Genomic DNA, 23,734 nt, shown 5'->3' with positions numbered 1-23,734 from the left:
CATTCTTTACCTGCACATTTTCAAATTCTACAATTTTTCTTTCCTTTCTTGGTTTAGGTATTTAAAATTTTATTATAAAAGAAACTATTAATTTTGGTCTATGTGCATCTAATAGGATTTTCTAATTTTAAAATATCATAACACCAAATATTTAGTATTGTACTGTAAAAAATCTTAAAGATGTTGAAACCTCCAAATATTTACTGCTTATTAAAAATATTAGTCATAATCAATAATATGAGAAATAATTGTCAAAATCATATTCCCTGATAGAAACACTGTTTTTTTTTTCACCTATTGCTTTTTCTTTTATGTGTTATGTGTGGTTCAAGGCAGCGGATGAAGGAGTTGTCCTTCTATTCTTTATGCCTTACCATGTGGCAGATCCCACAGGAATTTGTCAAGCTTCAAATTAGCCATGAAGAATTCCTCTGTATGAAAGTATTGCTTCTTCTTAATACAAGTGAGTACGAGTAACTTAATAAATGATATTTAGTTTCTTAACTTTAAATTCATTAGGAAGGTCTCAAACAATATCATATAATATATATGAGGTATAAATCTTAGATTGTAACTGTAAAGGAACAATATTCAATATATTGTCATAGACATTAATAAAATTACTTCATCTTTTGTCATATCTTACCTACCATTATAATATAAAATGAGCTAACCAATTTGTTTATTTTAGATAAAATATGATTAGATTTTTTATGTTCACCTAATTTTTTTTTTTATGGATCTAATTTTTAGCATGTTTGTTGAATTCTTTTTTTTTTAATTTTTTTTATTGGTTGTTCAAAACATTACACAGCTCATGACATATCATCTTCCATACATTTGATTCAAGTGGGTTATGAACTCCCATTTTTTACCCCAAATACAAGTTGCAGAATCACATCGGTTACACATCCACATTTTTACATAATACCATATTAGTGACTGTTGTATTCTGCTACCTTTCCTATCCCCTACTATCCCCCCTCCCCTTCCCTCTCATCTTCCCTCTCTACCCCATCTGCTGTTGTTTAATTCTCTCCCTTGTTTTTTTTTTTTTTTTCCCCTTTCCCCTCACAAACTCTTATATGTAATTTTGTGTAACAATGAGGGTCTCCTTCCATTTCCATAGTTTCCCTTCTCTCTCCCTTTCTCTCCCCCCACTCGTCTCTGTTTAATGTTAATCTTTTCCTCATGCTCTTCTTCCCTGTTCTGATCTTAGTTGCTCTCTTTATATCAAGGAAGACATTTGGCATTTGTTTTTTAAGGATTGGCTAGCTTCACTTAGCATAATCTGCTCTAATGCCATCCATTTCCCTGCAAAATCCATGATTTTGTCATTTTTTAGATGTTCACCTAATTTAATATTGTATTCTGATTAATATTACATAAACGCAACCTATGCTTCCTTTTATAACCGCTCACAAAAGTATTTACTATATATAAAATACACAAAAAATCTATTTTGTATGTAACTATTCTCCTTATATCCAGATAGACTAACCATTGCAACAAATAGATATGAAATTCAGCAGCTTAGTACATTCACACTGTGTTTTGTCATTCACACACACACAGTCCAGTGGGGTAAACAGAAAAACCCATGCTCCTTCCATCAAGCGGCTCCACCTTTCTGTGGCTTGGAGTGCACCATTGCTTCTGACTAGAAATGAGAACTGAGTGAGCAAATGTGGAGGCATGATTTGAAAGTGTTATGCACCATTTCCACCTGCATTCCATGGTCCACCTGCCTGCAGCAAAAGCTGGGACATGCTGCCTGGCTGGATGCCCTGGAGCCAGAAGGAATGGCATGAAACCGAGTATTGGTCACCAAAGAAAGGGCAAATATCAACTTCATTTTTTCTCATACACAAAGAATACATTGGCCTCTACCTCAGTAGATTCCCAAGGGGGTGTGGGTAGGAAAAATTAAAAAAAAAATAATGGTAAAAGAGCTGTTGCACAGGGAAGTCCAACTCTCAAATGTACAAATCTATGCTTCCTTATTGGAAGTGATTGGAAGAGAACCACAGGGAGCTAAGGCCTTGGGTTGAGCTGCACCAAGTGTCTTTCTCAGCAGCATTTTTGCAGTGACTTCCTTCTGGTGGCACAAATATCAATTGGCTGGGAGAATAAATTGGCAAAATTATTGAAAATCCATCTTTGAATCTAGGAGGATAAATAGATAAGAATTATAAACATATGAGGGAAAACAAACTAGAAGAAATATAAATTATTTTCAAATATCAGATAGGAAATAACTTTGTAAAATTAAATCCAGTGGTAAAAGTGTCAATGAAAAAGTTTCAATGATATGATGTTTTAAAAGTTTAACCTCCTATTTGCCTCTAAAAATTAAAATACAGATCTCCAGGAACATATGACTGATTAAAATGCATATATTTACTATTGTTCCCCACAAAACTACACTTAATCTTAGTAAGAGGATTTACCAAGAAAATATCAAGAATAATGGTTTATATTCATATTCAAGAGTGAGGGAGATACAGGATTGTTTGGAAACCTTAAAGTATGTGTCCAAGTTTGAAAAAAAAAAACAGTAATATGAAGAAACTTGAAAGAAGAGTTTATAGATGAACACATACTATTTACATATACATGTCATACAGGAGTTTTCACTTGAGCAAAAACTTCATATTGCTGTCACCTGTCCAGAGACCTGTTTATATTCAGAATCTGAGCATTTGGAAACTCAAAGTTGAATAATTAACTTCTTGGTTACCCTTTGGCTTGTATGTGTGACTAGAAGAGGGGACTTCAAGGTCTGATTGGGATGCAAAAGATAAATAGTAGTTTTTAAAAAGTGTTTTCCTTCTTGCTGAGCATACACATTTACCTTTAAACCAAGATAATTTCTTAATAAAAATATTATTAAGGGTCAAGATCATGGATGTATAGTAACATAAATTAAGAGATTTTGTTATTTTTCCTTCAGTAATGGATATAGCCACAGGAAAAGCAGATGGCACACTTAAAGTTGAACATTTGTTTGTAGGAAAAGTATACCTAAAGGAAAAAAAAAGAAGCAAGGAGGAAATTGGTACTGGTTGTAAACAAAAATAACCAACATGGTTTAGGTACCATTATGAAAACACAAATAACTGGGACAGAAGCAGACCTCAAATGGATCAGCAAGCTTTCTTGTATTCCACAGCAGAGTCAATCAGTCAGGCACAGGAGGGCTCATTTTCTGGGTACAAAAATGGCACACCAGTTACAGAAGGAGTCTGAGTTTTATAGTTCACAATGAGGGTGAATTTATCATTGGAGACTGAAACAGAATGTGTCCTTTTGGCAGTCAGGTAAAAAGTTGTAAAAAGTCTGAAACTCATCGTCACTGGGCAAAGTTCAGAAACTCAGCGTTCACTTCTTCCTCCGGGACCCGCTGTTACCCAGAGCTTCCCTATTTCTTGGATTTTCCTCCTTCCAGGACTCATGGGCAATGGCGAAAGGGTAAAAGTCCAGGGCCCCGCATTTCAGTTTCAGTATCAACCTCCTCCCTTCAGGACCCATAGTGGTTAGGAAGGGATGAATGTTTGCTTTTGATGCAGATGGCTGGAGATAAACCTGGGAAGGGATGAAAGTTTGCTTTCCTTCCCTGAGGGCCCATTGTTACTGGGAAAAGATTCACTGAGAGAGGTTTAATGTTTGGCTAATGTCCCTATGTCCTCTGGAGATGAGATAAATTTTTCCCTGGGGCTGTCTTATAGGAATATTATTTTCCATAACCCTTCACTGGTGGTATAATTGCTAGAGAAATCAACCAGGGTGTCTTAGATCAGTGATAGCAGAAGGACCTAAAAGATTTATGAGAAAACAATGGTGGAATTGATAATGAAGTGAAAATACAAGAACTAGTAGTTATGCCTAAGATCTGCATACAGGAATTACAGATTTCAGAGATAAATATCCAAGTTATTAGTTGATATTGTAAGGAGAATAATTGGCATTTTCATTAAATCAAGACTAAAATGTGAACAACAGTTTTCACACTCAGTATTTAATATTGTTCCATAAATGTTGAAACAATGCAGTGAATTGTGAGGCAGAAATGAGAGCTACAACTATTGGAAATGAAAATGAAATATTTGGATGTTATATTTTTGAATACCAAGAAAATCAAGATTATCCACCAAAAATTGCTTGAATTAAAAATAGACTACAACTAGGTGCCTGCATCTAAGAGTAATATTCAAATGTTAATAGCTTTCTCCCTATATCAGCAGATAGGCATTAGAAAATTTAGTAAAGCAATGTTAAAATGACAAAAACAGAAAAAGACAACTTATCTGGGAATAATCTTAATGAAAAATATTTGAGATTTGCATGAAGAAGAAATTAAAAAGAAACCCAATCATTTGTTAAAAAAAAAAAAGAACCAGAGTACATTTATAAACCAAATCAAACCATGTATTTGAGGTAGGATGATAGAATAAATTCTGGTGCTTTTCTGAGTAAATGCTGACTAAGTTAAATTCATAATACAGGTCTGAAACAGGTAAGTTGAAATGTTCTTTAATATGCCTAGTTGGTCTTATATTCTTTCAGAATTAGAAGTTTCCATATACTGATGTTATCCATACCACTGTCTTTTCCCTACTTGAGGTAGTTTTATTAGGATTACATATAAAAGAAATCATCTAGCTCAGAAATGTATAAGTTGTTAGTGTTATCTTTTTAACATAACTGCCACTTGTAATTATCTTCCTACAGTTCCTTTGGAAGGACTAAGAAGCCAAAGCCAGTTTGAAGACATGAGATCAAGCTACATTAGAGAGCTCATCAAAGCAATTGGTTTGAGGCAGAAAGGAGTTGTCTCTAGTTCACAGCGTTTCTATCAACTTACAAAACTTCTGGATAGCTTGCATGATGTAAGTATTTTGCTCCCCAGGATATCAGTACTTGTTCTCTAGATTTATCTAACTTTTTAAATGTTAAATCTAAATTTTACTTGATATGTTTTCATCAAATTTGTATTTGTGCTCCTGGTTTAAAGAGTTCTGATATCATACTGTTCTGAATTTATATTGGGCTTTTTTTTCATTTTCAGTGTAGATCACTTTATTAGTATTTATATAACCTAAGAGTAATTTAATGGCTGGTAGGAATTAGGATACATTTCCCAGAATATGTTCTAAAATATTTTGCTTAAAACTAGCAAAGTTTTTTTATATAGGTAATAAAAGCAAAAGTATGGATGTAGAAAATAATAATCTACCATTGATGTGGAATTCTAAATAACGTGGCTGTTGGGAAATCAGGCACTATATAGCAAGAGCTAAAATTTGCATGCTTTTCAAGGTTTTATTTTTCAGAATTTATCTTAAAGACATAATTAGGCAAGAATTTAAGTTTTTAAATTATTTCTGGATTTTTTTTTCTCTGCTGTGATGAACAACCCAAAAATGTCCAACACCAGAACTGGATTATTAAAACAAAACATATGTGGTTAGTCAAGACATATCGAATAGAAGTTTTTATTGCTGCAATGCTCAGAAACCACATTACAATGACAGTTAAGCCATAAAAAAGGCTATCTACTCACCAGGTCAACTTTTGAGTCCTTACTTCTGAATATGAATAGATTGCCAAGAGTGTGAGCTATTCAAGTGAAGCCTCTAAAATGCAAAGCAGACAACGAAATAAGCAGGAAAAAAGCAGCTTGAAGGAACAAACATCAGTACAGACAACAAAAGAACACTTTTAAGCCCCTCAGAGAAATAAGAATGATATTTTGTCTAAGAAAGGAGAATTTAAAAAATGAACATTAAGCAAGAAAAATGCTTTTGGATGATTAAATATAGAGAAGAAATTAAAAATTCAACAAGAGGGATAAAATATAAACTCTCAGAAAATAATTTAAAAATTAATTCAAGAAAAATTAGGAGAGAGAGCAAATTTAAGGAATTAATCTAGGGATTTCCACCCCCAATTAATAGGAATTTCCAGAAGACAGATAAGAGAAAAATCAAAAGAGGAAATTACATAATAATCAAAGTTACTGGAACTGCAGAATATGAGCTTTAAACTCTATGGGCATGGTGTACAGGTATTGCATACTTGAACAAGGGTACATTATTATAAAATGTGAATTCAGAATATCAGAAATGAGGAGACTATCCTAAATATACTAGAGATCAAAAGAAAAAGTCACAAACAAATTCTCCACATTAAGAATGACATTGGACTTCTCAAAAGCAACACTGGAAGCCAGAAGATGGAACGATGCATGAGCAATGCCTCTAGAATTTTGATGGAAAAGAAAAATTATTAAAGAATTAGATTTCAAGCCAATTCACCAAACGAGGCAATGATAATATAAAAGTAGTATTTCTACTCATGCAGTCTCAGAGTTTATGTCAAATATAACCTGTCCTGAGAACTACCACAGAATGTGTCACAGCAAAACAATAAGCCAAAGAAGTACAGGATCCAAACCAAGAGTGATGCCAAAGATGCCCTAGTAATTGTACAGAGCAGTCTAGATTGGAACAGCAAGACAAAGTGTTCTGGGATACCAGCTTCAGGAATCATTATTGGGAGACCGCCGGTAGGCATAACCATAGCAAGGTGAATTTTTTCATTGCTATCAAGAAAATTTAACTATGGCTTTGTACCAATATGAAGAAACAAAGCAAACAAGAATACTAGGGGATTAGCTCTTACAACTTAAAAACAAGTCATGTAAAGAAGGAAATGTAATCCAGAAGGGAAACAATACAAATCTTTGTAATATAATTGCTGGAAACTGATTTAGCCAAATATTGAAATGTATGCAGAGAATGGGGAGAAGAGAAAATATGGTTGAGGAGCAGAGTATGTAGTATAAGAGAACTAAATCCTCAATTTTCATAGCACGACCTCAATAATGTCAGAATGAAAAGAAAATGTTTATTTGAGATACAGATATAAATGTCAAAAGACACAGATTTTAAAAATAAAGAAAGTTAGTTGTGTCTGGGGAACTGAAATAAGAAGTGCATCAGGGAACTGAGGAATTTTGTTGCTGCTGCTACTGCTGTTTTTGTTATAAACCTTGAAGTTCTTTTTAACTTTCAAAATCACATACATGAATTACTTTAATAAAAATTAAAATTTGATTAAAATGTTGAGTTATTGATATAAAGACATCAACATATAATTATGTGAAAAAGCCAGATTGACAAATAGAATTTATGTCATAAATTCAGTTAAAAATGTATGTGTAATATTGTCAATAGGCTTATGTATGCATATATATATGAGGAAAAAACTTGAAACTGTTTTGAAGCTGAAATGTTCACTTTGGTTATTTTGTGGAAACATGGATAAATGTCATTCCTTTAAATCTTTCCTTAGTATTAGAATGTCGCATCATGAGTATATGATACTTGCGCATTCTAGACAGTGATGGGAATTATTTTCAGTTTGGAAGGAAGAAAGTCTTGACAAGTATTTCTATTGTTAGGAATATGTTATGTTTGCATAGCATACAAATCTACTTATTTATTTATTTTTTTACATTTCCTACCCATTTGTTAAACTGACAGCTTGTCAAACAACTTCATCTATACTGCTTGAACACATTTATCCAGTCCCGGGCACTGAGTGTTGAATTTCCAGAAATGATGTCTGAAGTTATTGCTGCACAGTTACCCAAGATCTTGGCAGGGATGGTGAAACCTCTTCTCTTTCATAAAAAGTGAATGTCAGTTTTCTTTCAAAAAATTAAATCTGTGGTATGTCATTGTTTTGGTTAGGGTTATGAGGTCTTTGGTTTTTCTATTCTTCTGAACGCCTTACATTTATAACATATCATATTGTGTAAATTTATGAAAAAAAATGTGAGATTCTAACTTTCCTTTGTTAAGCATCATTCAAATTTTAAAAGTGTCTTGTGTACCCATAGTTTCTTTTAGAGTTTTTAAGACTGAAAGATTGTTGAAGTAAATTATGTCTTATCCATATTATTTCATACCATTTAGGTGAGACTTTTTAACTTTTGCATCAAACAAATCTTCTACTTTAGAAAAAAAATTCACATGTAATAATAAAAGTCTATTATATATACTACTTATGGATAACTCACTTTACCTTCCTAGTTATGTTTAGAGAAATGAATCTTTAAATGGCAGGCAAACTTTAAACAAAAAATTTATAATCTTAACTAGATTTTCAAAAATTTTTTAATGGAAAAAATATAGAAATGGAGTATAAAACCAAAAATGGATTGATGTTTCTCAAAGTAGGCAAAACAACTCACATGTTAAGATCATTGTCCAGGCCAGAAATACGGATCTCTAGTAAAGAAATTAATAAGTAGCCCTGCTGTAGTAACAGTATTGGAGCTTTTGTTGGCTTTTTATTAAATATTTTGGGGGAGGGAATTGTCCTCAAATAAAATATTGCAATTAGAAAATAGAGGTCAGAAGAATTTTGTGACCTAATTCCATTCCTTATCATTGGTGACATGCAGAAAGTCACTCGATCTTACTGATTTTCAATTTCCTGATCTTTAAAAGTAAAATGTAAGAATATCTTTCCTGCCAAATGCTTCTTTTGGCCAGAGTTTCTTATTAACATCTTCTCAAACCAGAGATAGAAGGAAGGGAAGGAGAAAAGGAGGAAAGAAGCTTAAAGGAAGAAAGGGATAAATATATATATATATTTTTTTCCTTCCCTCCATTATTCAAACATTTGAGGATGGTGTTTTTCAGTGAAATATAATAGATGATTCTCAGGTTGAAAAATTTTGTGAGTGCCTCTGATCCAAATCTAAAGGATACTTCAGGAAATAGATGAATCTCAGGTTGAGAGCTTCTGACCCAATTCTAAGAGAGCTGCTTCAGGAATTACTAGATAATGGCTTAAAACAGTACACCCAATTACAATAACTAGAAAGCACACAATTCACATTGTTACTTGAATTGAAAATATTCCTTTGGAAGACAAACAAGAGTAATTTTGTCTGTGGTGAATCACTGGAGATACTTTTTTTACAAAAGAAAAATATATAAAAGAAAATATATACATATATATGTATATACACACACATATATATATATGTGTATATATATACATATATATATATTTGGTACTTGGTATATGTACCAGCTGTTCATTAGACCTATCTGGCACATAGAATGTGTACATATACCAAGTTCCTACTGCTGGTGAAATGCAATCAAAATCAATTATTTCCTTTTATAAAGTAATTTATATCAATTTTAGGCATATATATGTATGTGCAAAATTTTTAACAACTCATATTTTTTTCCTAAGTTTCTTCAAAAGTGAAAATATTGCTGTCTTACAAATAAAACCTATCTTCTTGTGTAAATTAATAATTGCTAATGTGAATATTAAACTTTAAAAATATAGAAAAAATTTCTATATGTAAGTTTCTGATTTCTGAATGCATTTTAATTATCCCATTTCTTCAACTGATAAATACAGTTTACCAAGGGACAATAACATAAGAATATTCTTAATACTAACATGACCTTTAAAACAAAATTATTTCATTTGATTAAAATGATTTTGATTAAAAATTGGCATAATTATGTTACCATAGCTTTTTTTAACAATAAATCTTTCAAAGTAAAAAAAGAATTAGTTATAAATAGTTTTTACAAATAATGAATTCTTATGGGCATTTAAAATAGAGATTAAAATAATTTCTTGGCTTGGGTTCATTAGATCTATGTGGTAAATAAAATAGGTAATATACACATTAATAACTTTTGATTATAACTGTCAATGAGAGTTTAACCCAAGAATTCCAAATAGCCTCAACAAAATAGCCTATGCAAAATGGCCTCTTCCTTACAATATAAGGAATACTTGTCTTTTTCTGGAATTTATGTGTAATACATTATACGCTTAACTGATATTTGATTCTTCCTGGTCTTCATACACATACATATATCCTCTCTCCACTCTCAAGCCAAATGTATCTTCCTAAAACAGATCTAATTATTCCATTTCCTCATTTAAAAATGTTCACTGACTTTCAATTACTTAGCACTCAGAGATGCCCATTAAAAATTTCAAGTGAGCCTTTAAAACTATACCATTACCTTAAAAAAAACTGGACTCCATCCTCAACAATTATATTTTAATTAGTCAATTTGATACATTCATCTTGTGTTCCAGCCATGCCAGTCTGTTACCAACAGGGTTTTTTTTGTGTTTGTTTTTGTTTTGGGGAGTGTTTTTTTTTGTTTGTTTGTTTTGTTTTGCCCAGATTTCCCTCTTTGTGCAACAATTCCATGATTTATTAACCTTTCAAAACTCAGTCAAATATCATTTCTATAAAGTTGTCTTGAGTCTTTCAGAGTGATTTAAATGCTCTTAAGAGTTCACTACCATTTTGTGTACCTCAGAGTTACAGTAGTATGTTGTTCTATGGTGCTGACTCTTGTGCAAGTCTGGGAGGCACTTTGAGGTGGGGCAGTAGGGCTTGTTGACTTGAGAGTTAAGTGACATGCTTTGTCTTCCATGCCACCATGGATCTCTATTATTCTTTGGTTACATTGCTGAATGGCTTTGTACTCATGACGTCATCACTTTCTCACATCTGTTCTCATGATGTTTCCATCTTCATTTCTTTTCATCATTTTTAAATTTGCTACCTTTTTCCTAGTTTTTTCAGATCTTGTTCTTTATTGACTATAACAGAAGAAGTGCATTCTGTATATCTTAAGAACAATACTTTTGTTTGCTCTTCTAATTTTAAAATTGAATGAATGGAATATTATTTTCTTCCCTAAGAAAAGTTTCACAATTGCAATTGTTTTTTATATTTAATTAGCCCTAAATTATGTTGTATTGCAAGCTCAAAAATTAAAATTGTCCTTATTTAGGAATTCATTCAACAAATATTTATTGGGTACCTACTCCAAGCATAAGAAAATGTGTTAATAAGCTTTATAAGAATTTGGAGCTGAAGAAAGACTATAACTCAAAAACAAAGTTATAGTACAGTTGTAGGTATAAGTCAGTGTCTGATGAATAGTGGACAATCAAATTTGTTGTATTTTTCTTTCATGAGATTTAATGAGTGAAATTATATTTACATATATTTTTGCTGGGACAAATACAGACAAAGATGCCTCATTTAAAATAAATCCTGCAAGACATGATAGCACATGTGTATAATCCCAGAGGCTGGGGAGGCCGAGGCAGGAGGATTGCAAGATCAATGTCAGCCTCAGCAACTTAGTGAGACTCTGTCTCAAAAGAAAAAAAATAAAAAGAACTGGGGATGTGGCTCAGTAGTTAAGCTCCTTTGGGTTCAATAAATAAATAAATAAAATCTTAACCCCTCAATTTTGTAAAGTGCGACTTGTATTAAATAAATATGTTCATTTACTGAAAAATCTTTCAGTATTTTCCTGCACAAACGTCATCCAAATGGAAATATTTTTAATATAGGCCATATATTAGTTAAGGGAAGTCTACCAATTGTGTGACATAAGTAAATGTGTTTAGGTATGTCAACAATCAAAATGTCATTAGCGTTTTTACTAATGGACCCAAGGTACTGGTTGATGTGTGATAATTTTATTATCCAATTCTTGTTACTTTGGATTAAAAAAAATCTGATAGTACAAATCCTTTTTCAATGGGACAGGTTTAATTTCTAAGATAATTTTTAAATTTCCTGGTTTCATTCAACTATGAAGAAGTAAAATGTGTTGGCCACAAGGTTGGGATTTATTGTGATAGTTTGTTTTGCAGCCTCATAAGAATGTTTGATATTTTGATGTTGATCCCAGTCCACAAAGTAGTTGTCTAAACATTAGGATTTAAGGCTAAGTTTTGAAAGGAAAGAAAAACAAACATTCCAAAGAGAACATGACATTACCAAATGGAAGATATCTAGTCTCTAAATCTTTTACTATACAAATCCCTACTACTAATGTCATCATTACTATATAGTTATCATAACCTTTATCTTAATTTTTCAGGTCATGTTCTTTTGGGTAGCTCTAAAGTAAAATTAAATCCTAAGACATATATCAGGAAACACTTCATGGTTGATGAAATAGATTGTTGGGTTAATTAAAATATTTCCCTTTATGAAAGTTTGAAAAGTCATTTGAATCTGAAGCAATTATACTTCCAATATCAATTGTGATGTGACAATTTTTTAATGTTTAAAGATATAGCACTTTTTGATTAGCCAATACTAGGCTTTTTTTACATTTAATATGAAAATAATTTATTGTTAGACGGATGACATGCTAATATAATAGATAATGTGCTTTCTTCACAAATCATAACTTTTCAATAGCTGTGTCCTGCTGATCTATGACTTTTTAAATTATCCACAATACAGTGATGTATTTAATGATGGGACCTGGGGCTGTGTCCCACTTCTCCAATCCTTCTGAGCTGGATGAGTGGAGCCTGTCATGTAATCTCTCTTATTAAATCTCTTCCAACTATTTTGCAATTAATAAAAATGGAAACAAACAAAAAAAGTAAACAAGTGTTCAGAAACCAACAGTAAGTGCCATAATTGTATTTTCATAAAGCCATGATTCTGGCTATAATTTTTTTCAAACTAATCAGTTGTATTTTCTAATGAGACCAGAAATCTAGAAAATCCAGTTGCTTCATTTCTATCACTATGTACTATGATAGATTTGATTGATTCAATTTGAAATTAGGGCTAGAAGTATTAAATTGATTTCTTTCCCTGAAAAGATATACTGTTTATTTTTAATTTGGGTTCCGTTTTGACATTTTCAAATCACTTGTAACATTCACTCAACGAATAGACCCAGGGAACAGTTGATGTGTGATCCTTTATTACTCAATTCACATTAAGTGATTTTATTTTTCAAATATTAAGAACTTAACTAGAACATAGGCCCTTCAAAAATTTGTGCTATGTACGACATGCTTGAGTTATTTTTACTATGGCAGTAATTCTACTAAAGGGAACAATGGGGTCTTGAAGCTGGGAGAAAGTCATCAATTCCAAAATTAACATTTCTATCCTGAAGAAGTAACATTATGATAAGAGATCTTCATATGTCTTTTGATTGATATCTTGTATCCTTTGCCAAGACAGCTATTACATTTTTAGATTTTGCTGTGAATACCCAATTTCTCTGATCTATACTTAACATTTAAGCATAAGTTTTCAGGCTAGAGTATGAATCCTTTTAAATATTTTTAAAACTCCAGAGCCTGTGTCAAAAAAGACCTCAACTCTTGAAAAGTACTTTTTTTCCCCCTCAGATTTAAAGATATCTTCTCTTGGTATCCAATAACTCACTAAACATGTCCCCAATTATAAAGTGAAAGAGCCAAGAGAATGACTCTTTTTCCCAAAATGTGCCTTTTAAGTAGCCATTGGATGTGAAACATTTCCACATCTCTAGTTTTAAAGGAAGTACATAGCCAGATATTCTAGCTCGAGTTTGCCAAGTCCTAAATGGCTTACCCTCACTAGACTGAGCCATGAAATTATTTTAATTAAGAATATCATCTGGGCACTATGATTTCACTGTTTTCCTTATTCAAGGTTGGACAAAAAGGACGATCTTTATCTCTACCTAGCATCTGCCATCTATTTAATGTAGCATTATTCCATGCTTCCAGGTCATAAAACTCCCAACTGAACAACATGCAGTATGGCAACCGACTGCTCACCCACACTATGGAAGATAGTCCAACCTGGACTGATCTGCATGCTATAATATGAATCCAAGCTGCACTGGGCTTAAATAATTGCATTTAGGTTGGATCATATCCTTGTTCAAACTCAGGAAACAGGTTCTACCAACTACTAGTTACCTGGGCTAATAGAACATATACTACCAGAGTTAGGCCTAAAGCAATGTGGCCTTAAAAGTTGAAAATAAAAAGCCAAGAGTAGTTTCTTTTAATAATCTATCCTATCACTGGAGAAGATTTAAGAATTTGGCAGAAGGGCATGGTGACAAGTTAAACAGCAGCAGTTTATAGCAGCAACTGCTGCTAAGGGACGAAAAACATGAGGAGATCTGCTCCCTCCTGCAGTTGACCTCATTGCAAGACCCAGCCCTGGGCACATGCCTGGAGGCTGCGCCAGGCTTGTCCAAGCTTCATGCAGCTGTGGAGTTTGGAAAACTCTTACTGGATTAGTTCCAGAATGTCAACCTCATTTTCAATTTACTAGCTCTCATTGCTTTATGTCATGCTGACCTTATTGTTAAACACAGGTTTGTTTGCTTTCTTACCACTCAGAGAGAAAAGAGGAGAGCATTATTTTTAAGGTGGCTGAAAGCTTTAACTGACAAAGCATCTTAGGAAAAATGTGAATTAGGCAACTAGGAAAGCATCCTACACCTATTACTCTAGAGAAAATTTACAGCTTTCTAAAGAAAATACATGCTGTACTACAGTGATATCAGCTCATGATCTATATTTAGACAGATATAAGTAACATATTTAAATAACATTGTAGATAGTTTTCAGAACCTACACTATTGCTTGTTTTTATTATCTATTAAAATTGCTCTTAATGTATCAACTCCAAATGTATCCAACTTACCAAACCTAAATTATTCTAAGTGAAACCCACGTAAATAATTTCTTCTTGTCAATTATAGTTAAAGTTTAACATTTCCTTGTCTATGATATTTACTTACCTCTGAGTTTTTATTAGGAATCAATTTTAAACAGCAGTGGCATTAAGCTATTTGCCATTAAAGATAACTTCTGTTACCCTCCTCCCCCCAGAAAAGCTTATATTTAAGATATCTGTCTACCAAACTGCATTCTTATTAAGATATGTTGTTCTTTTCCTTGATGTTTTAGAATTCAAAGGCAATTAAAGCTATTAAGCAGGGCAACATTTATGTCCACACTAAGTTTGTATGGAGCCTTCACTTGGTAGGCACAAAATTTTATTTTTTAATAATAGGAAATCAATCAATGGGACTTCTGTTATAACTTTCCTAAATGAGGTTCTTAACCAGAGCTCTGAAATCACAATATATTATGTAATAGTTTTCTTCTTCTAAGGGCTTTACAATTTGTAAGAAAGACCAAAAAGATTTTTGAAGAATTAATACAACCCTACCATGTTCTTGTTAAAGCAAAGATACACTCTGCTTGTTTTCCATTGGGTAAAAATACTATGCAGAAAATAGTTTAAATGGTAAGTTCAGTGTTGGATATGAACAGGAGTGAAAAGAGATTTTCACATGGCAGCCTTAAGAATTCATCTCTTTGACCAATAAAGTATCTCCTTTTAACTTTAGTATTATGTGTATATGTTAGTTTTCCTGAGATATGTACATTCACAAGAAAAAATCAGAGCAAAAGGGTTTTTTATGAAAAAATACTTTTAAAATGAAAGACAACTTTTTTGACATTTAAAAAAAAATTAAATTTCTCTATATTTGAGAATGAGCAGATATACTTTAATGTTAAATGGAGAGCTCTTGTAAATAGTAACAAATATTTTCCTTGATTATTAAAAGCAACAGTCATTATAGGATACAAAACCTGAAAGATTATTTGCTATGCTAATGACATGCTAGTTACTAGAAAATTTATGACTTAGAGCCCAAACATAAAAAGTAAATATGCTCAGAGCTTTGCTTTCTTTTTAAAAAGAAAGTTCTTCATTTTATAGTTTGAGGCTAACTGGTTTAGAAAAATCTACTACTAATCTATGACCTCGGTTTAGCTGTCAACTGACTGTTTTAAGATTTTAATACTTCCACTTTAAAAAGAAAGAAAAAGGAAAGATCAGTACCAAATTGTCCCTTCCAACTTTGAAAGTAGAATCAAAATACCACTTTTAGCTCTGAAACTATAAACTTCCTCAATAGTTAACATCAACATATCATAGTCATCTCTTAGTTATCTATGTTAAGATAAGAAAAATGTGTCATAAAACATCAAAACAAAATAATGTGTCCTTTTGTTTGTTTGTTTTTGGTACAATTGAAAAGTATTACTTTAGGTATCATTTTATTCTTTAGCAACTAACTACAAAGCATTTACTGTGTTGTGTTCCAGTCATTCTGCCGGTTTGTAGAGATCACTGTCTAACATCCTAGAGTTGTCTCTTCTCTGAGCTTGCAGTTGGATGGCAAATAGAGACAGGAAAATGGTCACCATGTTGTACTGTGAGTGCTATGATGGAGGAGGTACAGGGAGCTAACTATTGGGGCACCTGAGAGAAGCACCAAGCTTCAATTTAAGAGTGGGCAAGGTCATCCTGAAGAAAGTCAGTTCCAAGATCTAAAAGTGGTTGATTGTGTCGGGTGAGCAGATGTCTGAGGCAGGAAGAGAAGAGTGTTCCAAAGAAGTTAACAACATAGCAAAAATAAGAGATGAAGCCATGTGCACGAGGTGGTGAGAGAGAGTGGGACAGGATAATGATGAGTGAGGACAAATCAAGATCTAGGTCATCAGTAGCCTTTCCCAGCCTTTCAGGAAGGAGTGTAGGTTTGATTCTCTTGTAAGCAAGAATGCAGCATAATTTATATAAATATGTTAGAAAATTCCCTCCCACTTTCATATGGAGAGTTGAGCTGGAGATAGCTAATTTGGGAAGCAAGAAGAACTTTTTGAGAAAGTTTTACTATATTAGTGAAAATGATAGTCATAAACATGAAGAACTAAAGGTGACCATGACCTCCTCTCTAATATCCAGACAGGTTTTTATCAGACATAATTTTGAAGTTTTGACTGAATGATGAAAGTAGATGAAGTACACAAAATAAATTGCACAAAACAAGGCCAGCTCTATAACCATTCAGTTTGTGTTGAAATTGCAAATTTTTCATCAAGAAAGAAAACAAAAACTAAGAAACAAGTTTTACCAAGTAGGAAATCCTATCTAACAGTATCTAGTCCTCCACCAATATCCCACGTTTGCATGTTCTTCCAACCTCAAAATCCAGACCTGTGCACAAGATTCAGTCCCAGAATGTGTGGATTTGACCTGCTTATCCTGCTTTTTCCTTCTTCAGAACCAGAATAGCCTCTCATTTCCTCTTTCTGTCAGTTTGAGGCTTCTTTCTATGTCCTAGACTGAGTTCTTGTCATGTATTCTTAATCATTCCATCTGATTAATTAAGATATAGACTCTCTTGAGGAGACCTTGGAAATTTAGAACAGCATTTTTCTCTTAGAAAGCATCAATCTTCAGACTTGCCTTGCACTAGTTCTCACTAATTGCAGAGTCAGGGGCTGAACGTTGATCATAAGCATTTCTACTATAATAATCCTAGTTCTCCTCAGAGTAACATGCCTTCCTCCAAATGATCTGGAGAAGAAAAACACAAAGATTACTGTATTTCAAGAAGCACATACTTTAAATGTACCCTGGACATTTATATGAGGTTTTCTGTCAAGAGGGAGAAATCTATCTCTCCATCTGCCTAGGCCTAACGGTCTTCCTGCACTGGCTGGTACAGATGAAAACCATAAAAAGTGGATGATTATAGAATCCTAGTGCTAACATCACATAAGAAATGTGAGGCTTTTTTGTGGCTATAAAGACTGCAACTTCTTAGAGAAGTCTAGGTTCTGCATGGTGCCACATAATTTCTTTTCAAAATAGTGTCTTATACTCCCCTTACAATAATTTGACTGGTTTGAACACAGATTACTCATGTTTTATACTGAAGTTGATGCAATATTCAAAGCTATCCACTCTTGCGTGTTAGTTGGCAAGAGGCACAGGGAATAATTTTTTTCTCATGACCCATGCCCTCTTGGTTCTTTCTGCTACTACTCTGTTTTGAGTAAATAATGTCACTAAGTATATTCACTACTCTTTTAAAGATTATTTAGCCCTCATGTAATTCTTGAATCTAATTGAATCTAATTCAACACTCTGAACTCCTCATTTATGGGTGTGATATAAAATATTTCAAAGTATGTTATTTTGCTGATAAGATGAAATGCTCCTCCCAATCTATACCCCCCCCCCACCGCTTGACACTGGCCCCTGGAAAGGACTAAGTGAAAAGTGCAAAGCTGTAAAAATTAAAAATTGGTTGCTAGTGGGTACCTAAGAACATCATCATATACTTATTTTCCATTTAATGTTAAAAATTCCATCTTGGCAGAGATTGTGGCTAAATGGTAGAGCACTCGCCTAGCACAGGCGAGGCCCTGGGTTCAATCCCCAGCACCACATAAAAATAAAAAAAATAAAGATATTGTGTTCAACTACAACTAAAAAATAAATATTAAAAAAAATTTCAGGCTGGGGATGTGGCTCAAGCGGTAGTACGCTCGCCTGGCATGTGCAGGGCGCTGGGTTCGATCATTAACACCACATAAAAATAAAATAAAGATATTAAAAAAATTCCATCTCTGTTTGTAAACTAAAGGTGTATTTCAAAGGAAATATTTTGTGATTCACACACAAAACTGAGTAAGTCTGCTCAGTTTGACAGGAATCTTACATTAAATTAGCTAAGGGTTTGAAATGAATCATGTTCAAATAATATGTTTCTCAAAAAATGTTGGGAATTTAGCTAAATAATCCTTATACTATGTGATAGTAAAGAATAAACTAATTTCCATCTCTATTTTTATTAATGAATTAGACACCCCAAACTTCATTAAAATCACATACAAGATGCATGCAAATCTTTAGTACCTTATTCTTAAGGCTTACTTTAAAGTTTTAATCAGCATTTCAGTTTGTACAATACTGTATGTGATGTAAAGTGGGATGTTAACAGGGATGGTTTGGCAGTATATACCCTTAACTACGTATGCATTTTAATGAAGCAAGGAGTAATCCTGTCACTGAAATTGGAACCAACTAATTATTTAATCATAAAGACAAAATGCAGTCAATTCCTATCTAGCAAGATGTAGTGATGCACTGTTTTGGTTACTCACATTGAAAAGTTTGATCTCTATTCTATAAATATTAATTTTCATATGAAATTTGGTGCACTTATCATTAAAGAAAAAGAGAATATAATCTATTTGTTAATAACAAACTATTTCAGACTTATTGTGAACTGGTTTCATAGTAGGAATATAATTTACTATTATACTGGGAATATACAAATACATTTCTTTAGTAAATAAGTACCTTTTTTGGAGAAACAAAAGGTAAAAGAATAGATTTCTTGTTCTGTACCAGTTGCTAAGATGCCAGATATTGCTAATTGTTTGAAATGTAAACATTCTTGTTTCTTAATCAACTAGATCTGGAATAGTTGGAAGAAAGAAGAAAGTTTTATTGAATCATTTGGCCATGAAAATGTTTCTACATCAGAGAAAGTTTATTTCATTTATTCCTGGTTTTACTGTGTTTGACATTTTTAAAATAAACATGCCCCATATTCTGATTTACAAATTTAAATAATGTTCAGACACTTCACATCTACCCATAAAACATTATGCTATGCTTTTTGTAAATACCTGACTTTAATCATTGATGGAGTCTAATTTACGGTTAACTAATGAATAAAGAGAAAATGTGGTGTCTATGAATATAAATGCACATGAGACTATTCCTTGGTGATACTGTATGCCACTATATGGTGGCACTATACCATCCTAGAATCTAGATCTCTTTACACTATTAATGTACACATATCCAAACTCTAAATATCTATGTTTAAACCAATATTCAATTTAAATGGTAATATATTATATTTACCTGATCAGGACAAATTCATGTTTGTTCTCATCTTCATTGAGGACAAATTCATCTTAGAAGTGATTTAATCCAAGCAAACAGAATAACTTTATAAAATGCAGAGATCTGTGACCAATTGTTTATGAACAGTTTGGAATTCACAATGGTTAAACAACTTAAGCACTATATGAAAAAGCAAACTATTTTTATGCCTACACTATATCAGTTTCTGTTAATATCCTGTGATATAAGACAAGCAGTATAGCACAGCACTCAAGAGCATTTGCTCTGTTGCCAGACTCAGTTTGAATCCAGAAACTCTGTTTCCTTATAGGTGGTCTTGCAACCTACTACATCTCTCTACCTTAGTTTTTTTTTTTTCCCCTGTAAAATGGATATTTTAATAATAGTATCTCTACCAGAGGGTTGTTATGAAGATCAGATTAGAACAAGAACTTAGAGCAGTAGTTGGCATAATAGCACTACTATATAGGTGTTTTGTCCAATTCAAGTGGCTTTTTCTTTAACAGATAAGTAAATGTTTAAGGTTACAGAAGATACTTAACCTTTGTCTTGCATAATTTAGGAAAAATAATTTTTAATGTTTTAGATTATGAGAAATTCAATGGCATCAAAGTTTACTTATCAAAATGATTTTTTCAGCAAAGATCAAGGTGGATTATTATAAATCGAAAATATCAGATATAAGTCATAAAGCCATCAATTCAAATAACCATATTTAAAAAACATTCCTAGGTCTGAAACAGTTTCTACATGAGGCAGGTTGTACAACCAAATCTATTTTATTTTTAGAGATCTAGTCCTTCCCCCACACCTCTTTTTTTTTAATAAAAAGAAGCATGTAGGAAGAAATATTTTTCAAATTTATTAGGTATACTTAATAAAACAATAATAAAGAATTCTATTTGTAAAATAGTTAAGATTAAATTATAAAGTCAAAATTTATTTTGTTGTTACCAAAAGACTTCAATATAATTTATATCGCAAAACTTATTACAGGAACTATAAAGTAAATCTTTACTTTGAGAAATACTGTTTTGTGTAGTTCTTGTTATAAACATTCTAGAAATTAGAGATAATTCTATTTTTCCAAATAAAATTTGAGTTATATATGTGAATGGAATATGTTTAAAGGAGAATAAAATACAATCTAACAGTAACCATTTTAACCACACTACATCATAATGTGGGTAGCACATTTCTTGATTTGACTATTTTATTTTCTCTTGGCTGAAATTATCTCATTTATTTGCATTGACATTTTCACATTTGATGGTCTGTTAAACCAGGCTTTATCTTATAATTTTTTTTATCTTAAATGCCATTTGCCAAGTGGAAGTCACACATAGTTGGGCAAAAACTTTTACTGGTGCCCCTGATAAGACCAAGAGACATTACTAGCCTTTAAAGTATTTTACAGTCAATAAAATACAGTATGTATACTTATTTTGCTTTAGTTGAATTTCATTCCTTCTACTTCTTTTACCCAATGTTAATATAAATTCCTATTTATGAGACCAATAAATTTTGCTTGGCCAGTTTTCTAAGTTTTGGTGCAAGTGTTTGTTGTGTTGATTTTAATAAGTAATTATCATTGACAATTTTTAAAAATAAAAGACAATAATAACCTGGTAGGAAAAGAAGTATCGAATGAAACCAAACTATGCCTACTTGTAAATCAACTAGCAGGGAGGCCTACATACCAATTTCAGACCCTCATTAGCCACACCCAAATATTTATTTGTAGTAAAACCAACTGCTGTACTCCACCCAGACTTTTAAAAGACATATATATCACTACTCTGAAATATAATGTATTGTGATGTTAGTAATCTGTCTTAAATTCTCAGTGTCTTAGAGCCTCAGTGTCTCCACCTAATAATAAAAAATGAAATTTCAACAAAGAGCTTTGCTTTTACATGAAATAGTGTCTAGAAAATAACTTGGCAAAATAGAAAACCCTATACTAACATGATATTTTTCTAGGTAATTGGTAAACACAGCCAAAAAAATTAATAATTACAATATAATATTCTACAACATAGGTAGATAGTGTTAATATACTAGTAAACCTTGACTCACCAAATACATTTTCTTGCTTTTGTGGTGCTGGGGATTAAACCCGGAGCTTCACACATGCCAAACAAGCACTCTATCAGTGAGCTATCCTCCCAGCCCTATAGAATTTTTAATAACTAAAACATACTAAGCTTACTAGCATAGCTAACTATTTTTTTAAAGCTATATTCAAAAAGTGTCCAAGGCTAATCTGGCAAAGAATCCATGGCACAAGAGAAGGCAGTTTTGTGTGGAATTCCAAGTTCTCCAGGGACCTTCAACCTGTCACTCTCCTGTGCAGTTTGAAAGGTGATTGCAATGTACATCTGTGCTCTGCAACCTCTCTTCACTGCAATAGGAGATCGTTGAGGAGCTGCTCTTTGGAAAATGTGATATTGTTTGGGAAAACTGGTTGTTTTTCCACTCTCATGACGTTGTATTTTCCAACTTCCTAATATAGAACTATGTTCACAACTGTTAGAGGCCTTCAGGTTTTAGTAAATTTTATGAAAAGTAAAACATTGTATATTTAAAGTTTATGTGTAATTACTCTCCTCTACTAGTAGGTCAGTTGATAGAGTACTTTCTGGACAATAAACATGTATTTGTAGCAAGGAAACTGGCCTAAGCAGAGTGACCTGGTGACAGGAAGGAATTAGTGTTTGTTCTTAAGTTATCTGAATTGGCTACCTAAACTGGGCTGGATTCATTAGATTCTTGCCTGATAGTTTCTTTCACTTTTGCTGCATAGCTACACAATGCTATGTTTCTTCCTAGAATGAAGAAAACACTGAATTTATATTCAGAGGCTCCTCACACTTAACATCCCTTACATATTTATTTTAAAGTGTGTACATTGAAGTAAGTTACATATATCATGGGTAGCTATTTCCTTAACATGTTGTTATTTCTATTGATCTAAGATTTACTTTGAAATTATTCAGGGACAGTAAATGTCTGTTCTTAACCCTGCAAATGTACATGTAAGCTTACGAACACAAGCAATCCAGAGAAAAATGTAGTCAAGGCTCTGTCACAAAAGAGAGTAGAAATTACTGTGAAGTCTAAAACACAGGGGAGAGAGCTTAGAAGCTTGAAGGAAAACACTTGAGTTCTAAGCTATGTGCTGACACTTGGTATTGGGTTGGTGTGGGTTACTTTACTTCTTGGAAAATAATTTCTCTATCTGAAAAAAGAGGACACGTGATGTTATGTATACATTAACACATTCAAAACTTTTGCAATTGTAGTACTATTTCACTTATTTTAAGCTCTATGCCTTATTCATATTCTTATATTGAAATCTGGACAGTAATGGTTCAATATAACTTGTAGTAGATCTTGGTTTAATTTTGTTCTATAAGTTGTTATTAGTTACATTTGTTTAACTTCATACAATTTGAACTGGAATGTTTCCATTTAGTTGTTAGAAAAAGGCAGAAACATCTAGTTCCTTTCTATTCTCTACATATCTATCAGCAATCTGAAGTAATTTCAAAAATTTCCTCAAATAATTTTAGCCTAGGCTTCTCCATTCCATTTCAAAGTTGGATAGAAATAGCACATAACACTAACATCTTAAAATACTGACACTTTAATTTGTGAGACTTCCAAATCTAATGCACTTTTTCCTAAGTTTTAATTTTTTCAATATTTTTTCAGTAAATTTGAAATATTTTTTAGAAATATTCCTTTTCAATTTGCAGAAACATTTTTTTTGCCTTTCTTTCCATTTCTTATTTACTCATTTCCATTAATAAAACCTTGGTTCTGAAAAATGAATCATGCTTTCCATTATACTTTCTTAAATTGAATTTGATATTACAATTCAAAATGTTAATTTGTACTTTAATTATTCCCAGCTGTATTTTTTTTAAAAAAAAATCTTTTAACTGCTTAAAATAATAAGTAAATAGCTTCACACTATACTCCAGGGATAAACTGTTCAAACAGAAATATGAAAATTTTCATTGATTAAACCAAAATCAATTGTGAAATAATTTCAAATGAATGTTTTAACAATGTGCA

At 32.4% G+C, this 23,734-nt stretch overlaps 1 protein-coding gene across 3 annotated transcripts in view; it reads left to right on the top strand.

Annotated features, from left to right (window-relative positions):
• Pgr (progesterone receptor) overlaps positions 1–23,734 on the top strand; it is a 150,118-nt gene that overhangs the window by 65,452 nt on the left and 60,932 nt on the right. For 2 of the 3 annotated variants that reach the window (XM_071616643.1, XM_071616642.1), the window contains exons 6-7: positions 333–463; positions 4,732–4,889. In XM_071616643.1, the coding sequence (XP_071472744.1) occupies positions 333–463; positions 4,732–4,889 (289 nt within the window). Of the gene's footprint in view, positions 1–332; positions 464–4,731; positions 4,890–7,547; positions 9,302–23,734 lie in introns of those variants that run through there. The other variant, XM_027930626.2, reaches the window with a different exon arrangement.

This window comes from Marmota flaviventris, chromosome 9 (genome assembly GCF_047511675.1).
Source record: "Marmota flaviventris isolate mMarFla1 chromosome 9, mMarFla1.hap1, whole genome shotgun sequence".
Classification (NCBI taxonomy): domain Eukaryota; kingdom Metazoa; phylum Chordata; class Mammalia; order Rodentia; family Sciuridae; genus Marmota; species Marmota flaviventris.
The sequence above is the reverse complement of the archived record's forward strand: the minus strand, read 5'-3'. Positions and strand labels throughout refer to the sequence as shown.